The sequence below is a fragment of the Falco naumanni genome, chromosome 7 (genome assembly GCF_017639655.2).
Source record: "Falco naumanni isolate bFalNau1 chromosome 7, bFalNau1.pat, whole genome shotgun sequence".
NCBI lineage: Eukaryota > Metazoa > Chordata > Aves > Falconiformes > Falconidae > Falco > Falco naumanni.
Genome location: NC_054060.1, coordinates 13,606,871 through 13,633,778, shown reverse-complemented (window position 1 = coordinate 13,633,778; position 26,908 = coordinate 13,606,871). Strand labels below are relative to the sequence as shown.

The following is a 26,908-nucleotide window of genomic DNA, read 5'->3' as shown; positions in this document are numbered from 1 at the left end:
TCATCGTTTATCTAAACACAGGCCTTCTTCAAGGCTCCCTGTTCAGTATCATCAGTTGTCTCAATTTTGTGACAACTTGGCTACCTTGCATCTTTTTCCCTCTTTGAAGGCAATATACGTGGAGCTAGTAACCCCCATTGTCAAGATTGCCTGATACTTCATTTTAGACGAATGATTTTTTGCAAAATTTAACAGTTGGGTCAGAAACTTTCCATGCCAGCTGCTGCATATTTTGGAGAAAATTGAGACGAAACAACTCAGCATATTCCAAGGACACAGCAGAGAAAAACATGTTGTTTCCCACTGTCAAAACATTCCTGAAACCTTTTCTTTAATATGTTTTAGCATCCCCCATTGTTGGACTTGATCACGGATCAGGGATTTGAAATTTGGCAGGCAATGGTCTTCTGGTCATGGACAAGTCTTTTGCAATATCTGTGAACATCAACACATATTTTACTACAACCCTTCCAAAAAAAAAAAAATTACAACCCTTTTCCTTCAGGCTCTGTAGAGGCTTCTTGGTTATTAACAGCTGATGTTTCAGAAAATTTGTCCTTTTGAGTGTTCTCTAGCTTGTTACATGTCCTAACTGCAAACAGATCGTATGTGTGTGATTTCCTTAGGAAAAATTAACATGTTGCGCTTCCAGAGCTAAACTGGAAAAGTGTCCTTGAGGTTGCTCTTGCTTTCTACTTGGCTGCAGCGTAGAATGGGTACCCTGAGGCGAACTCCGTAATGCCTCCTGCTTCACATTCAGGCTTTACAGAAGAAGTTTTGTGGACAGCTTCTGACTCTCCCAAGCTTCAGACTTAGGACTGGGGCTGATGAAATCGCATGAGGACAGGGGAAGACAAGATGAGACTTGCTGAGCAGAAAAATTGGACATTAGTTCATACAGTGACAGAAAGACAGATATGAGAAGGTGGGAGGAGGACTAGGACTGGCTGTACAGATACGTTGGGTCAAGGAAAAAGAGGAAGAGCAGAAGACTGAGATTAGATAAGAAATCTGGGGTGAGAGATGCAGTCAGAAACTCTCAGAGAGGAGGAAGGAGAAAACACAACTGTATGTAGAGCCAGGAGAGGGAACTGGGACTGGTTTGGCAGGAAAACTGTGCGTGGGGAGGGACAGAATGCCAATACATTAGCATTTCAGTTCATTCAGATAAAGAGTATGTCTTCTGAATCAAATTTCATCATTGTCCTAACATACTGCTCATCAGCTCACATCATGGAGTGGTCTTGGAGAGCATAAACTGATTTTTTGTTTGATGAAGCTAACCTGGAAGATGTGCCCCAGAAAAGCACCTAATGTTGTCCAACAGCTACTGAAGATGCAGTCCATGGGATCAAGCTAGAAGTTAAGAACCTCCCGTGTGTATAGTGTGGATGCTGGGTCTTCAGCACCAACAATTTCAGTCCACAGATCTGTGCAGTTTAGTTGGTTGACTTTGGGCTGTTATATTTAGTATGAAGCCTCCTTCTTTACTTTCCTGATCTCTCTTGTCTTACTTGGAGAAGTTCCTGTGTAAGAATATTGCCTGTTTATTTACTTCGCACTACATTTCCTTGAGATAATTTTCTTCATGGGCTTCTCTGTATCTTTGAACATTTTCTCCAGTGCATACAAAGTTTAGAAGAGGTGTCCAGGGGTAGAAAAGAAATATATATCTAAAAGGGGTTGAGGCCACGCTGTTTGTCTTAAAAGCAGGTTACCATGCCTTAGAAATACTTAACAATGCAAAGACGTGTCACACACAGATGAAGGCGAAGCCTTGAGCCACAAACCCAGTGGACGGAGTGCTGGAGGTACAGAGGAGTGGGAGAGTGTGAGACTGGAGATGGGAGGTCTTATGGATGGGAAGGATGTGCCCATACAGATTTTACAATGTGACTTTTAGGGTCAAGATATATAACTGCTGCTTTCAGTAGCACATACCTATCCAGCTCAGGTGTCTCTTAAAGACTATGTTCTTGGCTTTGCACAGATACTTGTCATTAGGCAGATTGGCGCATACCCCAGCACCAATGTCTTCTGAAATTATGCCCAGTGTCAGAGCAAGTGAGGGAAGCCACTGCAATAAGACTCCAGACATGTTGAGCTCTTTAGTTCCCTTGTGCTGGTAGTTGTTCCTGGACTGTTCTGTGTATTTTGAGAGCATGTAGGCCTTTGATCAGAACTGGAGGACCAACAGGTAAGTGCTGAGCAAATACATGGAAAAAACTAGGCTGTATAGGCCTGAAATAAACCCTCTTCCCTGCTGTAAGAGGAGAGGGGGAAAATCCCAACTGGCCCGTATGTGAAACAGTAAATGGGTCCACCATGGCCCACGTGGAAAAAATAAATAAAATCTGCTGAATTGGATTGAGCTCAGGAATGTGGCTCCTTTATTTTGATCCTGGGGATTAGCTCCCAGTCTTACCATAGCAGGGAGCCTGATCTTGCTCTCACTGAAATCCAAAAACTAAATCCACATTAACACCATAGAAACAGGATCAAACCTTGCCATCTAAAGTAAAAGCAATCTGGGAGCTTAATCCGCAAGTGCTGTGTGTAGTGTGTGCACACGTTTGCTGAGCGAGTCCCCAGGCAAGAGCAGAAAGCCCATTTCAAGCAGGTGCTGGAGGAGAATGACCCACATGCCCTCAGGGGTCCCTCCAGTGGAAGCAGTGTTAGAATAGAGGGGCAGTATTCAGTTTTTAAGGCGACTTTTTTTATGACTCTAAAATCAGATTTTCACAGTCTAGTGTTTCTGCCTGTTTCAGGTCATTTTGGGCTTATTTGTTTTCAGCTTTAGGCAATAGCCAGCAATTAGCTTTCAAAGATACATTGATAGTATAAGGGTGGAGAAAAGATAACTGGAAATTCTAACTATAGAATTTAGAGTAGCAATTTCCCCCTGTGGCTTCATAAGAGTTCACTAATTTAAACAGTGTCCTGTTTATCCTACTAGATTTATCAGATCCTACTGATACAATGGGAGATGTACAGCATAAACATTTTTAAATGGGTTTACAGGGCCTTATGTTTCTTTAAGAATATGAATTACACGTTTCAACTGAGAACTGGAGACCTTTGGAACACATAGTTTTGGAGCCAGACCTGGACAATGCTAACTACTGTCTCATAGGAAGTTAAAGCTGTCCTCAGGAGAAAGTGGAGTCCCTTAGGTCAGTTCTGTCCCGTTTTCTTCCAATTCCTCATCTTGGTTCAGAATTCCAAAAATCTCATGTTTATTTTTTTCCTATAATTTATTTCATTTCATGGAATGACTGCCCTAGGTCATAATTATCTCAGTCAGGTTACGAGAATCTCCTGCTGTCAGGCTTCTTGACAGGTCTGTGGGGCTGCAGAGGTTGAACATTGCTGTCGTGGTGAACTTAGACATCTCCTCTAATGCAAATAAAATACTTTCTGGTAATAGTGCCTCCGCCGCAGAGAAACACCAAATTTAGCACCCCCATGAGACTTTTGGACCATATCAGAGAGTGCTTCGGTGAGGGTGGAATGTCTGTAGTACTGTTAAAGGAATGTGAAGCATCCTGAAAAGGGATCAACCAGGCCTGCTGAGGCTAGGGAAGCTTGCTGTAAGGAGGTGGAGGAAGCACAGTAGAATGACCCTGGTTGTTCTCCAGAGGAGCAGTCCTACACATCTCTGCACATCTGCAGATCTGGACCTCGTTCGTTCAGCGCAGAGTGCCCTTGCTTCCACTTCAAAACAGCAGTTGCATGTATTCAGAACTGGTCATAATCAGACTCTTATTTGAGGTTTTGTGCTGTAACTGCTGGTTGGTTGTCAAGGCGGGATACAATTCCTGACCAAGCAGGGACAGCTGGGCCCCTCAAACCTGTTTTCTTTCAAGTACTGTGGAGCACATATGAATTCAGTAGTTATTTCCTTACTTTAAAGATATACACATCCACAACCTTCTGGCTATCTTTAGCAATTCGTCTGATGAAAAACCAAGATGCAAAAAGATATTAAGTGGTTCAGTAGTTAATGTTTTTTCCAGGGCTCCTTAGCTGTATTATTGTTCTTACTGTAGTATTTTTCACTCTGGTGGAATACCCAAGTATGAAATTAATAAAGATCATATTTTATTACATCCAAAATAAATTGTTATATTTAAATGACCTTCCTAGAAATTGGCGATATAAAAACTGTAACACAAGAAGGTGTTTATTTCAGAAAAAATAATTGCAGTATTTGCCTGAAGTATCCTGAACATTTGGCAGGATTTCATACTCATGCTAAGGAGATGTAAACCAGAAGCTGATAATTTAGCATCTACTATAAAAGAGTCTGGTTTAAAGTGGAAAGAAACATTCTTCAACTATTTTTTAGTTAAAACTAAACTCAAATATTCTTCCTTTAAGTATTGTATGAGTAATTCTGGAGCCAATGTATAGTCACTGACCTTTAACTCACTTTGCTTTTTGAATTTGCAAAAATGAACTTCCTCTGTGCCAGCCCCTGGATATATGTTAATGCCATCGCCGAACAGAGCACCCTCTGTGGGGTGTACCTGCACTGGGCCCATGTTTTCAGGTCCTGCTTCAAAGAAGATTTGCAGCTGGGCCATGATGGAAATGGGAGACGGCGCATTGGTAGTTTGTTGCTTGGACACTTCTCTTGTCCTTGGGTGGACAGCCCTGTCAGGCATCCTGCATACCCTTTTCTGAGAGTACTGCGCTTGTTGGCGTGAAAGACTCTGGTGTACTGATTTGACTGTTAACTCAGTTTGCCTGGGCAAATCACAGATTTCCTATATTTGAAATGAAAAGTAGTAACTTTCTGCCTTTGTGAAATGCACTGAAGTAGTAAGTGTACATTTATATATGAAGAGGCTGTTCAGGCAGCCAAAAGCTGTTTTGTATTGACATGTCCTATTCAGGGCTGGTTTGGTTTATAGTTAATTTTAAATTGAGGCTCTTACTGGAAGGAATGATCTTATATGGTAAGTTAGATGCAGACACTCTGTTATAACATATACATTATAGCTAATATATATTTGCTCTTAACTGGTCTGTAATTGGTTAAGGGCTAGTGTTAAGTAGATGATTTATTTCCTGCAAGTCCTGCCACTTATTAAAGTTGTGACCTGTAGCAGGAAATGAGGTGTGGGCAAAATGAGACTGAACAGCTGCAGATTTTTGTAAGGGGGAAGTACTACTTAGCAGATTCCTTATGTCAGTTCAGTGATTAGGAAATAAAACTGGGACAACAGAGTGTAAATATGTTCCTAATACATTACTGACATTTCAGTTGCTTTTGTTAATAGCAAATAATTTTCTAATAGCAAGAAAGATTTACAAGTCCATAGGTCTTAATAGTTGGATAGCATAGCAAACAGACTCACTATACTGTACTTAATAAAATAACATATGATTATTTTTAATAGAAAAATTGTGAAACCTGTTAAATATTTTCTTAGACACATTTGACAGTTTTCAGTCTAGTTATGTGATAGGCAAATTCCCTGATGCAAAATAACTTCTAAAACAGTTCTTTAATTTTCCTAGGGGAAGAAACCGTGATTGCTGTACCACATGGGAGTCGCAGTGTGAGAATTACCCTAAAAGGACCAGCACACCTTGGTATGACTGAGCTGTTTTATGTATTTATTCATAGGCAGAAGGTAAAAAGAGAACCTTACATCTGAACTCATCCAAACTTTGGGAGTATGGGTGAGATCATGACCTTGATTCCTCTTCCCATCTTGAATATCCAGCCTGGAGGTAGTTCTACAGAACACTGGAAGTCCACTTAGTATAAAGACATAGTGTACATACTGGTGGTTTCTAAATTTATTTAAACCAAGTAATTCTTATCTAAAATATGGTACACTCTTAAACTATGTACAAACGATTACATCAGAATTACTTTCAAAAGATTACGTGTGGAATCAATAGCACTTGAGTAACCCAGCACCAGATTTCTGTTGAAGGATCTGAGATAATGTAAATAGTCCGGCTGAAGTCACACTTGGTCAGTGAGCAGTGTTCAAGGAAAAGTAATCTAGGTAAAAATGAGGTAAGGTAAACAAAATACATGAAATAAACTACACAAGTCCTGTTTCCTTGTAATAATTTTGGTCATTACATACCATCTATGCAAAACAGTTTGCTGTTCTGTTAGATGTTTATTTCCTAATATTTTCTGTAAGTCTGATGGTAGTATCTATGGTAATTTTTTAACCTATTGGCCTACTCTACATAAAACCGTAATCATTTCAATGATAAGTGGTGCTGCCCTACCAAGCAATGAAGTAAACCATTCATTTAACATTTTGAGCAATTTTTTATGAGTAAAAGTGGAAGACTTAGTTTGAATCATAGAAATAAAAAGAACTTCTGCTGCTCTGAGATATGTAAATAGAAGACAGAAAGGTTTTGTTTTTTTTTAAATTGCTCATCTGTTTGTTTGCTTTGAGTAGTATATTGTCATTTTCTTTCAGAGAAAAAATTGAGGAAGGCTTCCATTTTAGAGCGGCTCCAGGGTGACAAGAACTAGATATAACACTGATACCAACAATGTACAAAGCTGAAGTTATCTTGAAATAAATACTATGCATGTAAAACTGTTGCAAACGATATGCAAAGGAGTGATCCTGACCAGTTCAGGTCAAGGACTCTTGGATGTTCTTAAGTAGTTCTGCAGAAGGGAGTTGTTGTTTCAGCTTCGTATGAGGAAAAAGTACTAGATTCAGTGGCTCCTGGGGGATTTCTGGAAAGCTCACGAGGAATGCAGCAGCAGCTCCGTAACTAAGTACAGAGTGCTCCTGGCTTCCTACCCAGGGTGGTTCTGTAAAGAAGATGTGGCTTGGCACTACCTTTGTTAGCTAGTTCTCTAGCTGGATGAGAATTGTGAAATGTTCATTTAACCACTTCCCCCAGCACATCTGTTTGCAAATCTGTGAGGATTTAGACATTTTTTACCTAAAATTAAAATGGCAGAGGTGAAAAACAAATGAGAGCTGTTGTGGGGAGGGAGGTGGAAATTACTTCTAGCTTCTTAGCCAGATCTTCAAGAACCTATGTTCTAGGGAATGTGCTTTGGAACAATTCATTTGTCTGCCTTTCTGACTGTATGTATGTTTGTGGGTGGTTGTTCACTTAACAGAAAATATCAAGTGATCTTTGGTCTGCAACTTCAGTGACCTCTGTGTGGGTGTGCTGGTATGATTAAAGGCAGAATTTAAAAAATAATCAACTATAATTACAGGATCCATTTGTCAGAGATGTTCTTCCTGGCTTGTAAGGAGTTGAATTTAACAGGTGGAGCCGAAACTACTTATTGTAGAATTTTATGCTGCCTCCTGTTGCCAGTATATATTTGCTCTTCAAATAAAGTCAGCAGCACTAGCAAATGCTCGAAGAGCACTATGGAGTGTCTGGCACTTTTCCCCTTATCTTGTGTTCTTTTGTGTTTCATCCTGGGCTTTATGGTCTGCTCTTGCTCCAGGGAAACACAGCTGCTGTATTAATCAAAAATGGAAATGTGGCTGGAGATGTAGCGCATAACAGATTTGAAACAAATAAGTGCTCTGAACATTGTTTTACAATCAGCAGCTTAGTTTTTTGGGAAAGACTGTATCTTACCAGCATGTAGCTGGTAAGAATAAGTATTTTGTTTGTGTGTATGGACACTTTAAGACAGGCAACAGATTCATCAGAGAGCAAAGGCATTATTTTGATTTTTTTTTTACAAGTAAGTCTCTCTTGTACTTCTGTCTGCTTGGGTTTTGTGAACGATTCAGTGGAAAATAACCAAATAATTAGTATAAAAATGGTTATGAATAAAATGTTTCATTGTGCTGGTCTTGGTTTTGATTTGGACTATTTTACGGCTTTTCTAGCAGTTGTTTTAAAAGCATTAGAATCAAAAGAAGACTGAAAGTTCCCTGAAATTAATCCTCCAGCAGAAGAAACAGGAAAACCAGAAGCTAATATTTTTACAAGTGGCTAATGCTAGATAACCGAGTTCATGAACTTAGGGAGGTTAAACTTCACTAAAAGGAACTGAAACTTTTTTTCCTTTTTTTTTTCAATTTCTTCTCGCTTGCAGTGCTTTGCATTACTTGACATTATTTAGCTGCATGCCCATGCACTGCTTTGTCTTTTGGCCGATGCTAAGAGGAAGACAATGCTGCTTGCATTTTGAAAAGAACACATTTCATCTGGGGGCCTTAAATTGGGCTATCTACAAACAAATTGCATGGAAAAGAAAGAGCTTTTGGGTAGCAACATGGTTTGTTCCTTCTTGCACTGGGAGCAGGAGCTATTTCCCTGGGAATTGTTCCATGCATCTCTCTACAGAGTGAGCTATCTGCAGTAGGTCCCCCATGCGACACTACCCCATCCTGCCTGTCACTAAGAGCATGGGAGGCTTTTGTGGTGGCTCTTCCATCCACAGCTGGTGCCCATTGGAAAAATGTTCTGTTTATCAAGGTGAGGGAAGTAACACGCAGACAGACAGTTACAGGCCTCTGGCACCAGTGATTGTCGTCTTAGGCACAGAGACAGGTGAGCACTTGAGAATTCCCTGTCCTTATGACTCTGCACATCTGGAGTCTTAAAGACCCCTCAGGGAAATGTTTCCCTAGCTTAGGGTGGGGAAGCTTACTCCTGGAGTCAAACTTCCCACCTCTCCAGGATTACAGGACCCTGCAGAACAAGTAACTGGTTGGTGAATTCTTTTCTAAACCTTGCCTATAAAACAGTTGGTGACACCTTTGTTCCCAGCTACTGCTCTGAAATCAATAAAGTAGTTTTTTGGGGCAAAACTGTTCCCTAATAAGAATTATGATGTTACATATGTATTACATACGCTAGATGCTTGCCTTCACTCTGTTTTAGAACCCTGTGATCAAAACCGCTGGATACTACTGAGCAGGAATATGTTGCATCAGATATTATCTGTTGTGCTGTGGAATAGCTCTTCATCTCCCTGTGTGACACAGTTCTGGGAAAATCTGAGCAGCTGTGCTAAGCTTCGCTGACATGACCTCCCGAGATACAGGCCATCACTCTATAGCTGGACCTTGCAACTAAACACATGCTTTGGATTAAAATCTAGTGTAGCTCTAACATTAAATGTATGTCAGCTCAGTGAGTTATGTTGTTGGTTGCTGAACAATATTCTTGGTTTGTGCTTAGAAAAACATAAGAATTATTTTTTTTGCTAAGAAGACTATCATAAAGACTGTAAAGCAATGCAGCTTAGTTCACCAAATTAACATCTTTAACATCTTTTTGCAACAGCCAGATGTCTTGCTTTGCAACCTTAAATGTTAGTTTCAAGGGGTCCTGTACTCCGGAGGATCCTACTGACTTTAAGTGGAGTTGGAAGTGCTTGAGACTGGCTGCTTTGACTCTTATTCAACAAAATGACAGAAAAACAGGCACCATGCATTAGTACTTACTGTCAAGCAGTGTAAGTTTGGGGTCAAGGCTTGCAGAAGCTTAATCGAAGAATGCTGAGTTCCAGATATTTGAAAGGTTGTTTTGTAATGCAATCAGGAAAGAAAACTTCCATAAAAGTGACAAAAATATGTAATAATCATCTAAATACTTGTTCGTTTTTCTGGGATTTGTTCATATCTATTTGTTCCTAATGGAAATGTGTCGGATAATGGGGCACTTAGTTTCCCAGAGATTTATTTTATCTCTTTGATAAAGTAAATTTGATTCACTGCTAGATTCCTACCCTATGAGCAACATAAAGTCATTTCCTAGAAACATATCCTTCCTTAAACTTCTTTCCAGCAATGCATGTCATCTTTGTTATACCTACGAGCATAGTGGAACCTAATGCTTAGAAACTTGGTAATGTTTGGTACCCTGTCAAGGAAGTTAATTTTTTCTAGAATTTCTTCACTCTCTTTGTTGGAGATGCTCCAGAAAACATTTGTATTTTGAAAGATCTTAAGGAAGAAAACAGTAACGACGGACTACAGCATTCAAAGTGTATTTTCAGTGCAGGTAAAACCAGATGCTCTTGACCTAAATTATCTATTCGGAACTAGGTAACTCTGTTTAAAGTACCAAAAAGGTAAAGTAGTTGGAGAAGAAGGGTATTTATAGCTCATCAAAAGGTTCTTTTTAGCTAGCCTTGAGCTCATCTGAGATTCATGCCTGGTGGAGTGCTCTGATAAATTGTAACCAGACCAGTGTATCTCAAGTCATGCATCTTGCTGTGCCTATACACTGTATTAAGCAGAGCCCAAAATTCTACCTGCATTACGAGTATCTTCCTTTAGCTTTGTCCACTTACAGTTCAGCCAGTTTTCTGGAAGTGACTCAATCCTTAAATGCTTCATCTGTCTTCTGGAGGTTGTGGGCTGTTACTTTAATCTGTTTCCAAGGAGTGCAGAACAGCTCAAAAGGTATTTTCCTCACCACCTGTTCTGAAAAAGGGACATCCCTCTGGCAGTGCTGCAGCTACCCACCACCTGGCCGTGCTTTTGGCTCACCTGGGAAGTGTGCAAAGGTGAGCTAATCACCTCTGGAATGGGTAGAGTGATACAGGTATTGAGGTGAGTATTCCGTGAGTTTGATACCATTCAGGCTTCTCTGGAGACTTATTGCTGAAATTGCTAGGCGTTTGAGTTGCGTGGAAGTCTTGCGTTATTTTTCTGTGTATTGATTTTATCTGTTTTAAGTTTCATTCAGCTTGTCCTGCTGAATCTATTGATTTAGAACTATACAGAGCTCTTGGTGTAGGAAAAACTGTCTCAGAAATGCTTCTGGTATGAAAAAATAGTGTGTTCAGGCAGATACTCCTGTGCTGACATGTCAAGCAATTATATATCAGCCTATAATCTGAAGCAGCCAATATTCTCACAGCTATTCTGTGTGGGTTTTTAATGCACATATACGGCAGTTACTTGCAAGGCAGAGTTGTAAACATTACTTTCTGACTTCCTTGAAAGTAAAAAATATCCTGTTTAAATTTACTAAGTGCATGTTTCTTCTTTAGTTATAGAGTCCAAAACTCTACAAGGAGACAAGGGAGAGCACAGTTTCAATGATGCTGGAACATTTGTCATAGAAAATACAACTGTTGAATTCCAGAAGAGTACAGACAGGGAAATCATAAAGATCCAGGGACCTCTTGGAGCAGATTTCATTATCAAGGTGGGATGTGTATGTACAAATCTACAAAGATATTGCAAGTATGTGCAACAGAGTCGGTGGCTGTCCATCAGGTTGTAGCAATACAAAATCTTTTAGCTAGCAAATAAGGAATCCTAATTACAGTCCAGAGATAATTTACACTAAGAATACCCAACAAATTAAAATGTTATGAGGTTGACGTCTTTGCTGTGGTGGAAAGTACCACAGGATCTTTAACATTAAAAATGGCCAGGACTTTTGATTTAAATATTACTGAAATAACAGCAGCATGATCTGGTGCAGTGGATTGGTGTTAATCCAATTGAAGACTGCCACCTACTGAATCTGAGCATTGCTTCCAGCAGTGCCCTGGAATCTCCCTCAGACATTGCTAATCCAGCTACTCACCATTCCTAATCCTTTTAAATTTCTCTTCTACCCAGATCACATACATGCAGATATTTATATATAGAAACATATCAACATTTGGCTGCCAAAAGGAAGATAGTCATACAGATTGGAAATTGCAGGTGTTTCAATATTACCATGCCACTTGTTTTCATCTGTCATGTTGTAGAAATAGACTTCCAGTAGGTTGGTTTTTTTGCATCTCCAATATTACATGTGCAGTTAGACTTGCCTAAATATGAACCAGTGTGCTTATATTAATTATAGACTTACCTCTCCAGCAAATTTTAAAAATTTTGCTAACAAAGAGATAAAGGAGTAGAATGTGGTTAGGAACTTTGCCAGTCAAGGACAGATAATCAAATAGTCACATTAGTACCTTGAATAATTTGGAAAAACAATGCAACGTACAAGCATCTGACTATCGGAAACTTAAACATAGTTGTCACTCTAGACTTTCTAGAGGTTTTAGGTCTGTTATCATGTCACTCTCTGTACTACTATTATATATGAATTATGTTTTTAAATTATATGAACAGTGAAGTACAGTGTACACATGTGTTGTAAAGGAAATTTCTTCAGACCAGGTACTCTGGATCAAAAGAGAGTGTGGTTCAGTTCTTTTTCTATCAACCCATCAGTCATCAGTGGAGACAAACAGAGTTCTTCCCCTGCACAGTGACATGTGGAGGAGGTAAGTAATGGCAATTCTTCAGGAGTGTTTACAACTGAAGAATAAACGTGGCTGATTTACAGCCTTCATTCTGCGTTTTAATTGATTAAATGTTTGTGTTCCTTTGCACTGGTGGTTCTTCAGAAAAATAAATGACAGAATAGCAGGTAAATTGGTTGGTTCAGTTAGTATGGGGGGTGGGGGGGTGGGGTTATGCCTTATATTACTGGAAGTCACGTTTTTCCGTAAGGAATGATTGTTTGGATAAGAGCCTTGATGAAGAAATGAAGATATGACATTCAAAGTGGAAAATGACAAATCGTTAAGGATATCGTGGGAAAGGAAGCAAAGAAATACAATGAGATTTTGAAATAAGAGTAATCAAAAAATGAAGAAAGAATTTCTGGCCACAGTAGTAGACATGAGGGAGGGTCTTAGGAACGCTTAGTTCAGAAATTAGTTACACAGAAAGGAGAATAAGTAAATAGAATTTCAAAACAGCTACCAGCAGTACCTTTGGCTGTCTGATCTTAGACACTTTGTCCCGATGGTTAGAGCAGCAGGTAGTGTGTTGTAGCATCTACTCCTGGTTTAAACACTACAGCTTATTGATGGTTAGACGAAGTGCAGCTCAGCTCTGCTACTGCTCATCCAGCCCAGCTCACTGCTTGTCATGTCTGGTTCCGCAGAAAGTGTGACCCCCTGGTAGGAGGAGTGTTTGACGTAGTCGGTAGCTATTTCAGTTCAGCTAGCGTTATCCAGCTCACGGTTAAACAGGCGGGCTACTAGTGATACTGGTGTCGTGATTTTCTTGGAGAGTACAAATATGTAAATAGTTACTTGGGACATGAGTAAAAAGAATGAAAGATGTTTAAAGCACAAGCAGAGTCTGGGGATCTCTTGATGGGCCATCCGTTTTGGCACTTGCACCTCACTTAAATCTGAAATACAGGCAATATATGTGTGTAATATGTAGTCCCATAGGAAACTACTGTACCTTATAAGGTACTTGGCCTCATGAAGCATGATGCTGAAACTGTGAGTAGTAATAAATATCCTATGGTAATTCTATCACACTGTTCGTGATTTTTTCCTTAACCTATCTGATAAGGGAAGAAGTATAAAGCATCACAGCTATTTTTGAGGATTGCATGTATTGAGGATTGCATGCACACACTGGATAACTCAAAGGACATATTTACTTTCAGAGTTAATGGCTCAAATCCAGCCTTATTCAAAGTGGTGTTATGCTTTGAATATTACAGCTACATATCAATCTCTTTGAAATTAGCCAGGGTTTTCAAAGCCCTACTTCGTAGCTGCATGGCTATAATATGAAACTGGTACCTTTATCAACAGGACTGGACACTTTTGATAGCTGTCCTGAGAGAGGCCAGTAACTGAAGAGGCACTGAAACTAAGCTACTGCTTATCCATGAAAGTAGTAGCGTTAAGAATGGCATATTACTGAGGCGTGCTTGCAGCTGCCTGGCTTTAACCTGTTATCATAAAGTGAATTTAGTATCCAGATTGTCTGTTTGACGTCTTTTACTGGCAGTAAAAGGAAAAATTCCTCACAACAGAGACTTGGAATCAGTGCACCACCATTCCTCACTTGGATGCTGCTTCTACATTTAATTCTGTAATCTCCATGTGTGGAAAGGGGGAGTGTGATGGGCATCTCAGCAAAGTTGAGCAGGAATGAGCAAGAATGTTTAAAAATTGTGTTTATCTTGTTTGCAAGTGACATATCTTTTGGGTCCTTGCCGTACTTATAAGAACTGGAACATGCACGCTTTGAGCACTGGAACTGCTTAGTTCTTCATGGTTATCACTCTCATGCATGATGACACTTTGAATCAGCCAAAAGACACACAACTGAAGCCATTGATACATGATACTTAGCATTTTCAGTAGACACTGGGACTTGTGCTGTTAGTTTATTGACTCTATTTGATTTTAATTCTTGTGGTTTCAAACTTTTTTTCTTTGCACATACCAGAACATCCTCCTCCTCTCCTCAGTTTAAGTCCAAGTCAGCTCTTTTGAATGAGTCTTTTTTTCTTAACCAAAAAAGCAACCTCGTGGTTTATTAAACTCAGAACACTTCTTGTAACCAGTCTCCACATAGATTTTTTTTTTTTCCACCAAGTAGTTACTTCAAGTTTTCTTTTGTTGGCTTTTCAGTGAGGAATGTTCTTGAAACTATTTCTTGGTTTTCTACGGTTTAACTTAGCAATGTTTTTGGATCCCATCTTCAATTCCTCTGGCTTTCTGTTTTAAGTATTTATTTTTTTTAGCATGCGTGACTGTGTAATACAGCTCTCTAATATACATGGTAACTCCTCCTTGGGGGAGGCAGTTATAAATTGTGGAACACGTAGTAGAACCATATGACTTTGCAGGATTGCCTCTGTGACAGGTGAGCTGCTCCCAGTACATGTATTCCTGCATCACATAAAAAATATGCTTGCTCTTTTTACTCTTACACTCAGAATATAACTAAAATAATGTGCCAGAGTCTCATCTAGTGTTACGATAGGTTAATATAATTGTCATGCTGAATTACCTTCGATGAAGATCTGGTCCTGCATGGGTTTGTGCAGTGTTTGCTTGGTTAGAAGCAAACAAGAGTAACACAGGAAATCAGTTCAATGGGCAGCACATTACTGGCGGGGGGGAGGGACACGACAGGGCAGGCGGGAATAAGGCTGCTTTAATTTGTCTCCATTACCAAAATTTAACATTGCTTCTGCATTAGGTTATCAGCTTAATTCAGCTGAATGCGTGGATATTCGTCTGAAGCGTGTTGTTCCTGACCACTATTGTCATTACTATCCAGAAAATAAGAAACCAAAGCCCAAGCTGAAAGAATGCAACATGGATCCCTGCCCGTCTAGGTTTGTATGTCAGATAAATTTCAGTGGGCAGTATACTCAGCTACTAAGGAACAAGCAATCGTATTTACTTAATTTCAGTTCTTTTCATCTTTAAATTAACTACTTTAGAAACGTACTAAGGTTACTTGATCTTGGTTGGTTATTGCACATGTTAAAGGCTGATGTCTGGCACCACTGCCAATAGATTTGTAGCATTTCTTCAGTGTTGCAGAATAGGAGATTTTGCTTTAGACAAAGATACTGCGAATATCAATTTGCCTGTTCAAGGGCTAATTCTACTCTTTTTGCTGAGTGGTACAGCAATAGTACAAGTATTTTATGAGAGTGTGTGAGGAGCACCGATTGTTTGCCTGCTTTTGGATTTATTGATGTTGCCATTCAGGATTTCTCATTAGATAGACAGTAGCTCCAGTTCTCAGTCAGCGTACAAGTTTTGCACATGGTTTAACTTGGTTTATTTGTCTGTCTGCTGTAACAGATGCATTCCTCATTTGTACTGTGGAGTTTGGGGAGGTTGTTTTGGCTTTTTACACTAAGAATTAAAAAAATATAAATAAATCAAACTAAATGTACTTGTGGTGCAAACACCACAGAATATTGTCACCAAACTGTAAAGGCTATAGTATACATAAATTGTATTGAATTGCACTACAGTATTTCAAACTAACTTTTGGATTGTCTGGTAAGGTTTCCTGGCTGTGCTAAAGAATCTTAAAATAACATCACAGTATCAAGTCCCAGAACCTCACATTAATATGCCAGCTGGCCGAGCTAGAGTTATATGCAAGAAGAAAAGGAAACACTCTCAATGGATTTAATTTCCTATAGCTAAACTGTCCATTTCCTTTCATTCCTGTTGAACATAATCGTTGATAGTGACCTCTAACAGTTATAGATGTGCAGACTTTCAAGTTTTTTTCCTGGAGAGTTGATCACTATATGGAGTGGTAAGACTTCAGTAATGCTTAATGGCAATGGATGCCAAACGTTGCAAAGCTGAAACAGGAAAATTAGGGAAAGAAAGGACATAATTATCTTTTTTCCTTGCAATTTTAGCTTATACAGACAGAAAAAGGGAAGTACTACTGGTTATAGTATATATTTCTGGGTATTGGAAGTAAAGCTTTATGCCTACTTTATGCTGTGCAATTCAAATAAACAGCTCTAGAAGGGTCTGAAGCACCACTCAGGACCTATATAGGATTAATCCTGTGATGCATTTTCACTGCCACTCATGTTCCTCAGTGGTCTTTGTTTACAGATACAAATATGTAACTGATTTCTTGTTAATGAAGTAGCACAGACCTAAAGGATCACTTGATAATAAATTTCTCTGCCTATGGATTGCTCATTTAATATTTATTTCATGGTATGAAGTGGAGAAGCTGTATGGTGAATAGATCTGTATCTGTGCAGGAGATGTAAGATTATACGAGTCATTGTTTGCCACAAGTGTAATGTGTAATGAATGTAAGATTCCCTCATTTCACATTGGGAATTGCTTACTTTAAGCATGATCATGTAAAAGCATGTACTTGATGTACATGAGAAATTATGTGTATGAGAAATTATGATGCAATATTTGTTTTCTTGACAGTGATGGATTTAAAGAAATCATGCCCTATGATCACTTCCAGCCACTTCCTCGGTATGTATAATCAGGATAGCGTATGTGTCAGCATTACTGCAATTTTCACTGCAAATACACTGTTTGAGTACTAAGAACATGGAACATCTTCTGATTTTTCTGTTGTAGGGGAGAGCAAGTTTATAACAATCCCGTACACGTTTTTGAGGCTTGTGTCTTATTTCAGTGTGCTCTAGATGATTAGCTTGACAGTAAGAGGATAATATGCTCTTCTTGGAAATATCAGTGTGGAAGGCTTCAGAATAAAGCGTTGTCCCCCTAAGCCTTCCCCTGCTGAAGTGCCAAGAAGGGCATCTGCTTGAAAATGCATGTATGAATTCTTGTTTTGAAATTATTTTATTTTGAAGATTTATACAATTAATATATTCTTTTATAGAAGAGGTCTTCCTATGTTACAGGGCTCTAGAAATTCTTTTTCCCTTGAGAGGTCTCATTCTTCTCATCTTTAGACCTGCACTCTATTTATTGACATTAAGACTGACATGTCACTTTAAAGATAGTGAGTTGTCTGAATATCTATTGCCTAAAATTAAGTCACCAGAGCACAGTTTGTTGCCTTTTTTAATTTTTTTTTTCTTTTACATGAATCAATCACAAGAATATAAAATCTCTCTGGAAGGCTTATATGTTTTGTAAAGAATGTTAGCACTAAAAAGCATTGAGACAGATTTACTGTTAATGTAACGAATTATGGTTGATGGCATCAGATACAAATTTATCTGACTTGAACCTCTGCTTTATTATGTCATGAAATGAATAATGTGTATTTTTCTAAAGAAGTAAAGATATGAAGTAATATGAATGAAATCATAGACTTGCACAGCTCAGTGGAGCTACTGATTACAGCTGATATAAATGTCATAGTTTATTTCTGTAGCAATTTACACTTCTTGTGGATCTGCTGTCCTGTGATGTACTTTGGCTTTCATACATAGAGATATTTTTTTTTCCCCTCCACAGCTTTATCCTGTAAAGTTCCATAATTATATTCTGTGTCTCTCCTCTTTCATTTCTTCTGCCAATTCCTTTGTACTTCAGATCTCCTCTGGAACTCAGCACAATTTATTTACATGAGTATTTCATCTTCTGAACTGCTCAGGGCTTGGAGACCAGTTGGAAGAGAAATTTAATCCCCCTTTCTGTGCTTTACTGTGCTCAGCACGTTTGCATGACACTGCGGTGAGATAGATTATGTCTGCGATAAAACTGTGGGCAGGTTCTCTTATTTCAGACACTGAGATCTACAGTCAAAGGCCCACCTCATTTTGACACCTCAGTGTGTCCTGTCAGAAGGTGTCACAGTCTTCCCGGGTGATGCTCAGGAGTAAGAACTGTAAAACAGCAGATGGCCACGCAGGGCTTAGAGCTGGTGCGAGCAGGAAGGACAGAGGGGAAGTGGGCTGTGTTCCACTGGGAAGGTGCATAAAGAAACATAGCGAAGGTGTAAAAGCACCTTTTCTTGCTGGAATTTCTGAAAGAAAACAGCAGCTGAAACAGCCAGTTTGTGTACCTGCATCGTGCGGTGAATCTGGTCCAGCATGGATGCAAGTGTTGCTTCAGCGTAGCAAGATGCATTTTCTCTTTGCCGTTGCCTGTCAAGTAACTGCAACGCGTTAGTCTGTGCCAGTTCTGCTGGGGCTTCTTCCACCTTTTCTTTTTGCTTTTTCTTTCCTTACCTGTTTCTTAACATGCTAACCCAAGTGTTCTTGCAAAGCAGGCAGAAACCCAAAGAACTGTAGACATGCTTGAGCAAAGCTGTACAGACTCCTTCACCTTGATCAGCAGTCATACATCACACCTCCTACATAACACGAGGGCCATGTGGAGGGCTGCCTTGCAGTCCTGCGGCATTTACCACCACTTTCCCATTCACACAAGGAAGTTGTGGGAAAGTCATGGTGCGCACCGCAAGATCTTGAAAGAGTTCTCCTGTGGCTAGAGTTGTAAATGCCCCACTGAAATATTTTTACAGATGGAGAATTCTTTTGAAATAAATAGAAAAATTTCCCAGGATGAAAATTTTCTTTTAAAGCTTTTGGAAAGCCTCCATTTATTTCAGACTTGTTGGACTGTTGAGGATCCCTTGACAGCTGTGGGTTCTGGAAAGTATCTCCTTGACTGCTTGCCCAAGACCCCCCTTTTCCCCAGTAGCCATGGACCTCACTCCATCTTGAAAATGCTTATGGGAGTATGGGATCTGGAGTGTGTTCGAAACTGATGAGATAAAGAAAAACAACTATAAAACTTCATGCTATAAACACTTGCGAGGCTAGTATTACATATAGCACAGTGAGCCTTATATATATAAATCCATGAGCTGCTAATTCATTGAACAGTTAATTGCTCTTTAGTTCCTGACCATTTTTAAAGAAAATGAGTTAACGCTGGCCATTTATTTAAGTCAAAGAAAGGCGTAACTGTTGCTCTTCAAATGTATTTTGTACTTGTGTGTCTGATACAGATTTGTTCTGAATGCTTTTGAGTATGCACTCTCTAGTTAATGTTCCATGGCTTGCTGTATGTTTCATACTCATTCTTCTGTCGAGCTTAAGCAGGATTGATAGGTTTTTGTAGGCAGTTTACAATCGGAATTGCCCTTGATTTAACTGCTTTATCACAGAAAGTGCGTCATAATTACTTAAATTTACCATTGATTTATAAGCCTTTGCTTTATCTACTCTTAGATTATTACTTCCTTTATGATAGCTAAGTTACTCTTGATGAATTTATTTTGGTGGGATATTGTTGTACTTGCTGTGTCCATTGTTCATAATGGATGTAATTTTTTTCATGATCCTTTCAAAGTGCCTGCAGGTGTAACAGGAATAAGTTTTAAACTAACAAATGTTGATGAACCACAAGATGTGCTGCAGGATTGAATCACTTCCCAAGTCTTAACTTTTGATTTGGGTAGATGGTGGAAAGAAAGTGAGAGATAAGATGTGAAGGGTGAGGAAAAATTGCGTGGAGGTCAGTGGAACCTATAGACAAATGCTGTGATAGAAGCTTGTTATGTCTAAACATGACAGGAGCGGGACATTTTTGAAGTTAGTTTTTGTTGAGAAGTGATTGCTTAAATGCACATTCATGCTAAGATCAAGATATAAATGAAACAAAGTTTGTAATCTAAAAACCTCCATGTAATTCTTACTTCAGATGGTGCAGCAATTTCCATCTTTATTGTAGATAGGCCAGGGATCATGGGTATATATCCATTTTGAAGATATTCCCTCCCAGCAGGTGGTTGATCATCCCTCTGTTGGAGGCTGCTGCCCCACAGCTCTGCTGGTTGACAGGGCTGTGTGAGTTTTCCTTAACCTGTGCATTGCCTGGCTTCAGGAGAAATCAGCTGGGTTAGCTGGAGCAGCTGAAACGGATGACCCTTTTGCTTGAAGCAAGTTGGAAAGTGTGAACACAAAGTCATTCAACAGCATTTCAGTGAGGGTGGAAAACTCTTACAGAACTGCAGTGATGACCAGCCAAATGATATCTGTCACAATTTAATTTGTTCTTATGGATGAAGACATCCATAAACAGTCCTTATGGATGAAGACAGTTTGAAATGAAATGGCCGGGTTTACTCAAAGCAAGTGTTAGAGTTCCCATAAAAATTATTTCATTAACAGATTTGTTAAGGGTAGTCTGCATGATGTGGGTAGTGATGAGCAGCCGTGGGTAATATCATCCTCAGTCAGCACAGCCAGCTCTGTCTTTGTCTTTGGACTTCATATAATCTCAAGTACATGTGTTTCTCGGTCTCCGACAATGATAATAAGGGTATATGTGACCAAGTAAATTAACTTTGAAAAATAATCTATTTAAATGATTTAGACTATTTGCAAATAAAATCATTCCAGTAATTGAACCTAGTATATTTAGGGTCTTTAACTCATGTATGAGAATAAGATTTTCAGTTATTTTGGGAAATGTACTTAAATCTGTAGTTCTATTTTTCTTCTTATTTTGCACATGAATTTAAGCTGGAATAAAGCAAGGTAGCTCTGTAATTCCATGTATTTATATTCAGTGTGTGGTCAGGATCCAGCAACTAAACTATCAGTGAGTTTTAATGACACTAAGGTTGGACTCAGGATTTTGAACTTTTAATAGAAGTTAGTTGAATAATAATAATAAAAAAGAAGCCTTATTTTTAATGTATGCGACTTCTTTTTCCAGGTGGGAACATAATCCTTGGACTGCATGTTCTGTTTCCTGTGGAGGTGGTATTCAGAGGAGAAGTTTTGTCTGTGTAGAGGAGACCATTCATGGAGAGATACTGCAAGTCGAAGAATGGAAATGCATGTATGCCCCTAAGCCCAAAGTCATTCAAACCTGCAATCTGTTTGATTGTCCTAAATGGGTGGCAATGGAATGGTCTCAAGTAAGTTGAAAAGTAATTGGGACCTTTATTCTAGTTTTCTAAAGGAAACCTCTAGTCTTGCATTACTATGTGCTTGTGAGCACGAGGCTATTGGAAAAATGTAGCCCTGCAAGCATAATTTTTAGTACTATATAGGAGAAGTTTGTGCTAAGTAATTTGGCTTGATAATCGAAATCTTACCATGCCTGTGTGGAGAAAAATTCATATTGAATTATTTATGCATGTTGAATTCCTGCTTTACACAAAGGAGAGGTTAGAGCCAGAGGTCAGGCCCCTTTGCAATCAGGTCATTTGTCTCTCAGTTCTTGATAAATGTAGTATTTCACGGCAAGTAATAGCTAAAGGCATATCTGTCTAGGGGCTGACATGTCTGCAGGGGTGATTTTCCAGCATTCTTACCTTTCATTATAGTAACAAGAACATAAAGCCAACTTATTTTGGCTGTAGTTATCTGATACAGCCAGATAGCTCAACACTTCTATAATTCCTTAGTTCATCCAAATGACATCACTGACATAAAGAAACTGTTCTTGCAGCACGTCTGACCCAGCTTTAACTGAAAATGACCACTGTAAGAGAGCATTTTCTCAGTACATAGCCACCTCTGTTTCAGACTGTTGCCAATCAGATAAGCTTTACAGAACCCCATGAAATCATTTGCATTCCCCAAACTTAGACGTTTTTTCCATCATCAACCTTTTCTTTATTCACCTAGCAATGCAGGCACAAATTCATATGTCTCTGACGCCTGATTGATTGTGGAAAAATCTTAGTGAACACGTCATCAGTGCTTCTAACTTGTTTTTTAACGGTATTTGTAAATATAATAAAAAAGAAACTGTCAGATGGTTGCATTGTCTCCTGTAGTGCACAGTGACCTGTGGCCGAGGCTTGCGTTACCGAGTAGTGCTGTGTATTGACCACCGTGGGCAGCATGTTGGTGGCTGCAATCCACAACTTAAACTACACATAAAAGAAGAGTGCATTGTGCCAATACCATGTTACAAGCCAAAAGGTAACTGGAATTTTGTCTGGGTCTGTTATTGTTTCACATTTTTGTTAAGAGAATTAAAAGCCCCTGGTAACCTTTTTTTTTCAGAAATGCCAGAAGCTGGAATTTACTAGGACTTATTTCAGTTTTGGCAGAAACAAGCATTTTAATTATTGGCGCTAGGAGAAGTGCCCTGCTGATATTTTTTGCTGATGTGGCCAGACTGTCATGAAGTGAACATGCTAACTAAGTCTATACAGCCTGGTCAAATTGAGAAAACAAGAATTAATGAGATCAACATGGGGAGGAGGAGCTGTTCAATAATACTTGAAATTGGAATGGTACTCCATAGGTAGCACTTGGGGTCTTGTTCATTTATATCTCATTAAATGTGTCAACATTCCCAGTGGGCCTCATCAGTTTGTTGTTATAATTAAACTGATTTCCTTTTCTCTTCCCCATTTCTGTGTATTTAAAAGGTCTGTAACAATGATGTAAATTGACAAATAATCTCTAAGAGAGTTGGTAAGGCATGAAACAGTAGGTTAGAAGTGAAAAGAAAAAGCAAAGATGGGGGTGGTGGAAACCAGTATGTCTTGTCCCTTGCTCATTTCTGTCCCTCTGGGCCCAGGAAACTTTAGTGGGTGCTACTCCCATTCTTTCAGGTTTTATTGAACGGCTTTTATTTCAGCCATCCACAACTCACCGTAAAGGTTTACATAGAAAAAGTGAAAGCTATCTGTAGACAACCCTATGTTTCTCTTTAGGATGTTTTCAGACTCTAGAGAATTCTTCAGGCAGAAAACTATTCAGGGTTAAACCATGAAGTAGAAACTAGCACTGAAGTTTTACGAACCTTCTGGGATTTTACTTAAGTTTGGAGGCACAGATCCTCAACTGGCTTACAATACTCCTAAAAAAAAGCATCTCAGAATTGTAGGACATATAGACAGATTAAAAAGTTGGTGTTTTCTAAATTAATTTCCAATTTTGGGAAAGTTGGCTAACTCTGCAAAAAAAACCCCATTATTTTCTGCGAAAATTTTCTAGTGAAGCCAGTCTATCTGGAGAGCAATGTACATTTGCTATGCTCTGGCTTCTTTTTCAGCTATAAACTTAAGTTATGATGATAATCCATTACACTGAGATATAACCTACAACCTACTAGAGACTGCCTGCATTTGGGGAATATGTGGGAAGGAAGTAGAAGATTAAATAGGAATGGAAATTGGATTACTAGGACCCTCTCAGTAAAAAGGGGTGTCAGAATGGAGCTCAAACATAATGAAGACATTTTCTAGTAAATTGTTTATCATCCAGTATATCTTTATTCAAAAGCATTAGATCAATAGACAATGTAAAGTGTTAAGTGCTAAAGTGAACAGTGCTAACATCTACATATTGCTTTGATTTTGGAGGAATTACTGAATGTTTTGGTTTGTTTGGTTTTTTTTTTTTTGTAACAGAAAAAAACCCTGTGGAAGCAAAATTGCCGTGGTTTAAACAGGCACATGAAATGGAAGAGACCAGAACAGTCTCGGAAGAGCCAACGTAAGTACGTTGTGTTTTACAGTGAAGAAACTTTTCCAACATGTTTTGCAGATCATCTGGAATGACAGTTGCTGTGCAGTTTTCTTTGACAGTTGGCCTTCCTTGGGAGATGAGTTGTGTTATGAGCTGTTCCTAATTTTACATCTCAATAGCTTTGCTTCTGGAGCTCCTGTTCTGGATGACACAGAGCTACTGTGTTAGTAGTGACCCTGTATCATTCAAGCAATGCAAAGGGATCTTCATTTAGCCTAATTAAACCCCAATTAATGATGTGGAAGCATTTCAGCAGATGTAAATTAAATAAATTCAGTTTTATCCCAGTCATTGCTGTTACCTCAAGGATGTAGTGGTTGTATTAAAAATTAAGAGGTACTTTGTAGGGTTGCCAGGGTTTCCTTGGGGAGTGAGACCAATGCGTAAATAAAGTGAGAAAAACCTGCTGATCTCTGAGCTTAGCTAAATCTATGCGGGTAAGTTGTGATATTTTACATGTGTATATGTGTGAAATAACATCTGGATTTTGTGAGTCCCTTTAAGAGCTGACAGGGGTAAGCCTTGCAACATTTAAGTCGTGGGCATGAAAGCATGACTTAAATCCAGCTACACTTACTCCTGTCCCTTGTATGTTAGGGCATCCACACAAGTGCTTATATCCCCTGTGTTAATGTTTCATGTATATTTGTATCTAATATATTCAATATAGAGTATACAACTTTCTAGAAAATAGAAATGTTCTATAAGGTTTTCATGAGAGATTTTGAACAGCATTTTGTTGTGCTGTGCCAAATTCTGCACTCATTTGTAGTAATGTTAGTTTAAAATAATTTAGATGAGCTTGCTGAAGTTACTTTGGATTTATATTGCTCTGAGAGCAAAGCGTGCCCTATAACTTCTTATTTTTCTTCCTCCATCTAGCTATTCCTGATTTTTTGGCACACATGCACCAGCAGGTGTGATCATGAGTAATAAAATCTTTACACCTGCACTGACTCACAGAAGAAACCTCTTGCCAAACAGGTGTTTGCATAGTTATGGTGACTGTACTTTAAACTTTTCACTGCTCTAGCCTTTCAAGTCAAGTGTCAACCTACTGTGAGTGGTTATTTCACTCTCCAAATTGGTGGCCCTGAATTAAGGCAGGGTAGTAGCAAAGGTATAAAAATGAAGTGTGATTGTCGAAGGGGGTGATGCAATCAAATGTGCCTGTTGAATGTCAGCATATCAGAATGAAGGTATATAAGGCCACCTCTAAAGAGGATTCAGCATGAAGCTGTAAAGAAAGTGATCTCTAGCATTATGAGATCGTGCTGTGGCATCCATGAGCTAATGCAGCCTCCAGGTTTTAAGATCATTCAGCAGCAGTCTGACAGAACAGGCAGGGAGGACCGGCAGGGGCACAGCGTGCTGGTTCAGAGTATATTTAGAATATAATAGAGCTGAGCCGGAAGGTTTGTAATGGGTTCCCTTGTACCTTGCCCTCACAAAGAAAGCCGTTATTCGTGCCTTCCTAGGCATGACCGAGGTATTCCACTGTGGCCTCACAGCGTGAATGCAGCCGTGTTCGAGTTCTCGCTGCACGTCCTGTCACAGCTGTGCAGTTTTGCAGTTCCTTGGATCTTTACTCTTCTTGTTTACTCTGGAGACCTAGATTTTCATGATCATTTTTTTAAAATTCATGATCCTCATTCTGTCCTGAGACTCTTTCCTTCACGTTTTCCAGAAGCATCTCCCCAAGTCTAAAAGGTTTCTCCAGCCACTTCTTGCTGATGCCTCTTCTCTGCCATCCTTCTCTGATCCTGAGGTGTTGCTGGGGTGCTGTGCTTCCCTAGCCTGGGGAGTCTGGGCTCTCCTAGGGCCCAGCTCTAATGCTGCAGCCATATTCCTTATTAATTTCTTTTTACTTGTCTTCTGGTGCTGCCTGCTCTTACTTTATTCTAAGGAAGCTGGCAGGTAAGGAGAAATGAGAAATAACTACTCCCTGACTTCATTCCCTTTTGCAGATTGCCTGTTGGTCCTGTGGACAATGGTTTGCAACCAGAGCAGTTTCTCAATAGATGCTTTAAATCTCATGCCCTAACTGTTCCCGTCTTTTCCAGCTGGAGTGCTGCTTTTTGGGGGTCAGCCTTTAGGGTTTAAAATAAACTGTAACAATAGGTTGTTACTTCTCCCAGAGTAAATTATAACAAGATTTCCCTCTGGTTTGGATCGGTTTAACTTTATTTTCTGTAATTTACACAAGGCACAGTGATAACTCATAGCCCACCTCTGCCTAGCAGGAGGCTTATGATTTCCTTGGTAAAATGCCATCACTTTTAATTTTAGTTATTCTGTTGTCATCCAGACTTAAACCACAATACGAAGTCTCAACTTCTAGTCCATCCTTTTATTACAACTGTCTTTCTAGGCTTTTGTGTAATATTTTGGTTGATAATGAATACGAGAATAAATGCAGCTGTGTTTTAGAACCCACAAATGATGAATATGCCAAAAGTAGCTTGTGGAAGATGAATAGTTCTGCTGCTGTGGTCTGCCATGGCTGCTGTCCTGAATTTACATAGAGGGGGAACATTCAAAAGCTGCTTTTTTATTATTATTAGCAAAATAAAAAATGACTGCCCTTAAAGTGAGGCCAAGAAAAATTTAGTTCTGACCTTTTTAGTTTTGAGTTGTGGAATGTGATGACAGTTGATACCAATAATTATTTTAAACATTCTTCCCTCGAGCCTTCTTAGTTACAGGGGGATTCGCAGAGAAGATCCAGAAAGGTTTTTGCATCCTTTTTATTAATCATAAGTTAAAGGAATAGACACCTCAGCTGCCTTTCCCTGTCATGGCTTAGGACAAAACTAAAATGCTTTCAAAAACTGATATATTTTTTCAGCAACCTGAACTAAAAAGTCATCACTAGTTTGTGTAGTCGCAGTGGCTGCATGTGAAATGCAGTGTCTCTCAAAGATTCTTGCTCATTGCGTTTGAGTCATTTTCACAGAAACGTCCCCATCATGCCTTTAGTGATAAAGAATTACATGTTTTTCACAGCTGCCTCTCTGAAAATGGGTGGGTAATTTTGTCCAACACATTACACTCAAGTCTGATAAAACCTGGCAGTGCAACTCTGCTTAGAGCAGGCAAGGGTGGTGCTTCAGGGGAGGGGTAGGGTGCCAGCACCATGGAAGTTCTGACCCAGTAAGCAGCCAACATTTTAGATGCTTCTGCAAGCTTTTATCCAGGCCCC

The 26,908-nt window shown here is 39.3% G+C and overlaps 1 protein-coding gene across 2 annotated transcripts in view; it reads left to right on the top strand.

Moving 5' to 3' along the window:
- ADAMTSL3 (ADAMTS like 3) overlaps window positions 1–26,908 on the top strand; it is a 187,587-nt gene that overhangs the window by 112,336 nt on the left and 48,343 nt on the right. For both annotated transcript variants that reach the window (XM_040600771.1, XM_040600770.1), the window contains exons 8-15: window positions 5,527–5,601; window positions 10,985–11,142; window positions 12,112–12,223; window positions 14,964–15,102; window positions 16,700–16,750; window positions 20,927–21,131; window positions 21,999–22,146; window positions 23,589–23,673. In XM_040600771.1, coding sequence (XP_040456705.1) covers window positions 5,527–5,601; window positions 10,985–11,142; window positions 12,112–12,223; window positions 14,964–15,102; window positions 16,700–16,750; window positions 20,927–21,131; window positions 21,999–22,146; window positions 23,589–23,673 — 973 coding nt within the window. The remainder of the gene's footprint in view (window positions 1–5,526; window positions 5,602–10,984; window positions 11,143–12,111; window positions 12,224–14,963; window positions 15,103–16,699; window positions 16,751–20,926; window positions 21,132–21,998; window positions 22,147–23,588; window positions 23,674–26,908) is intronic.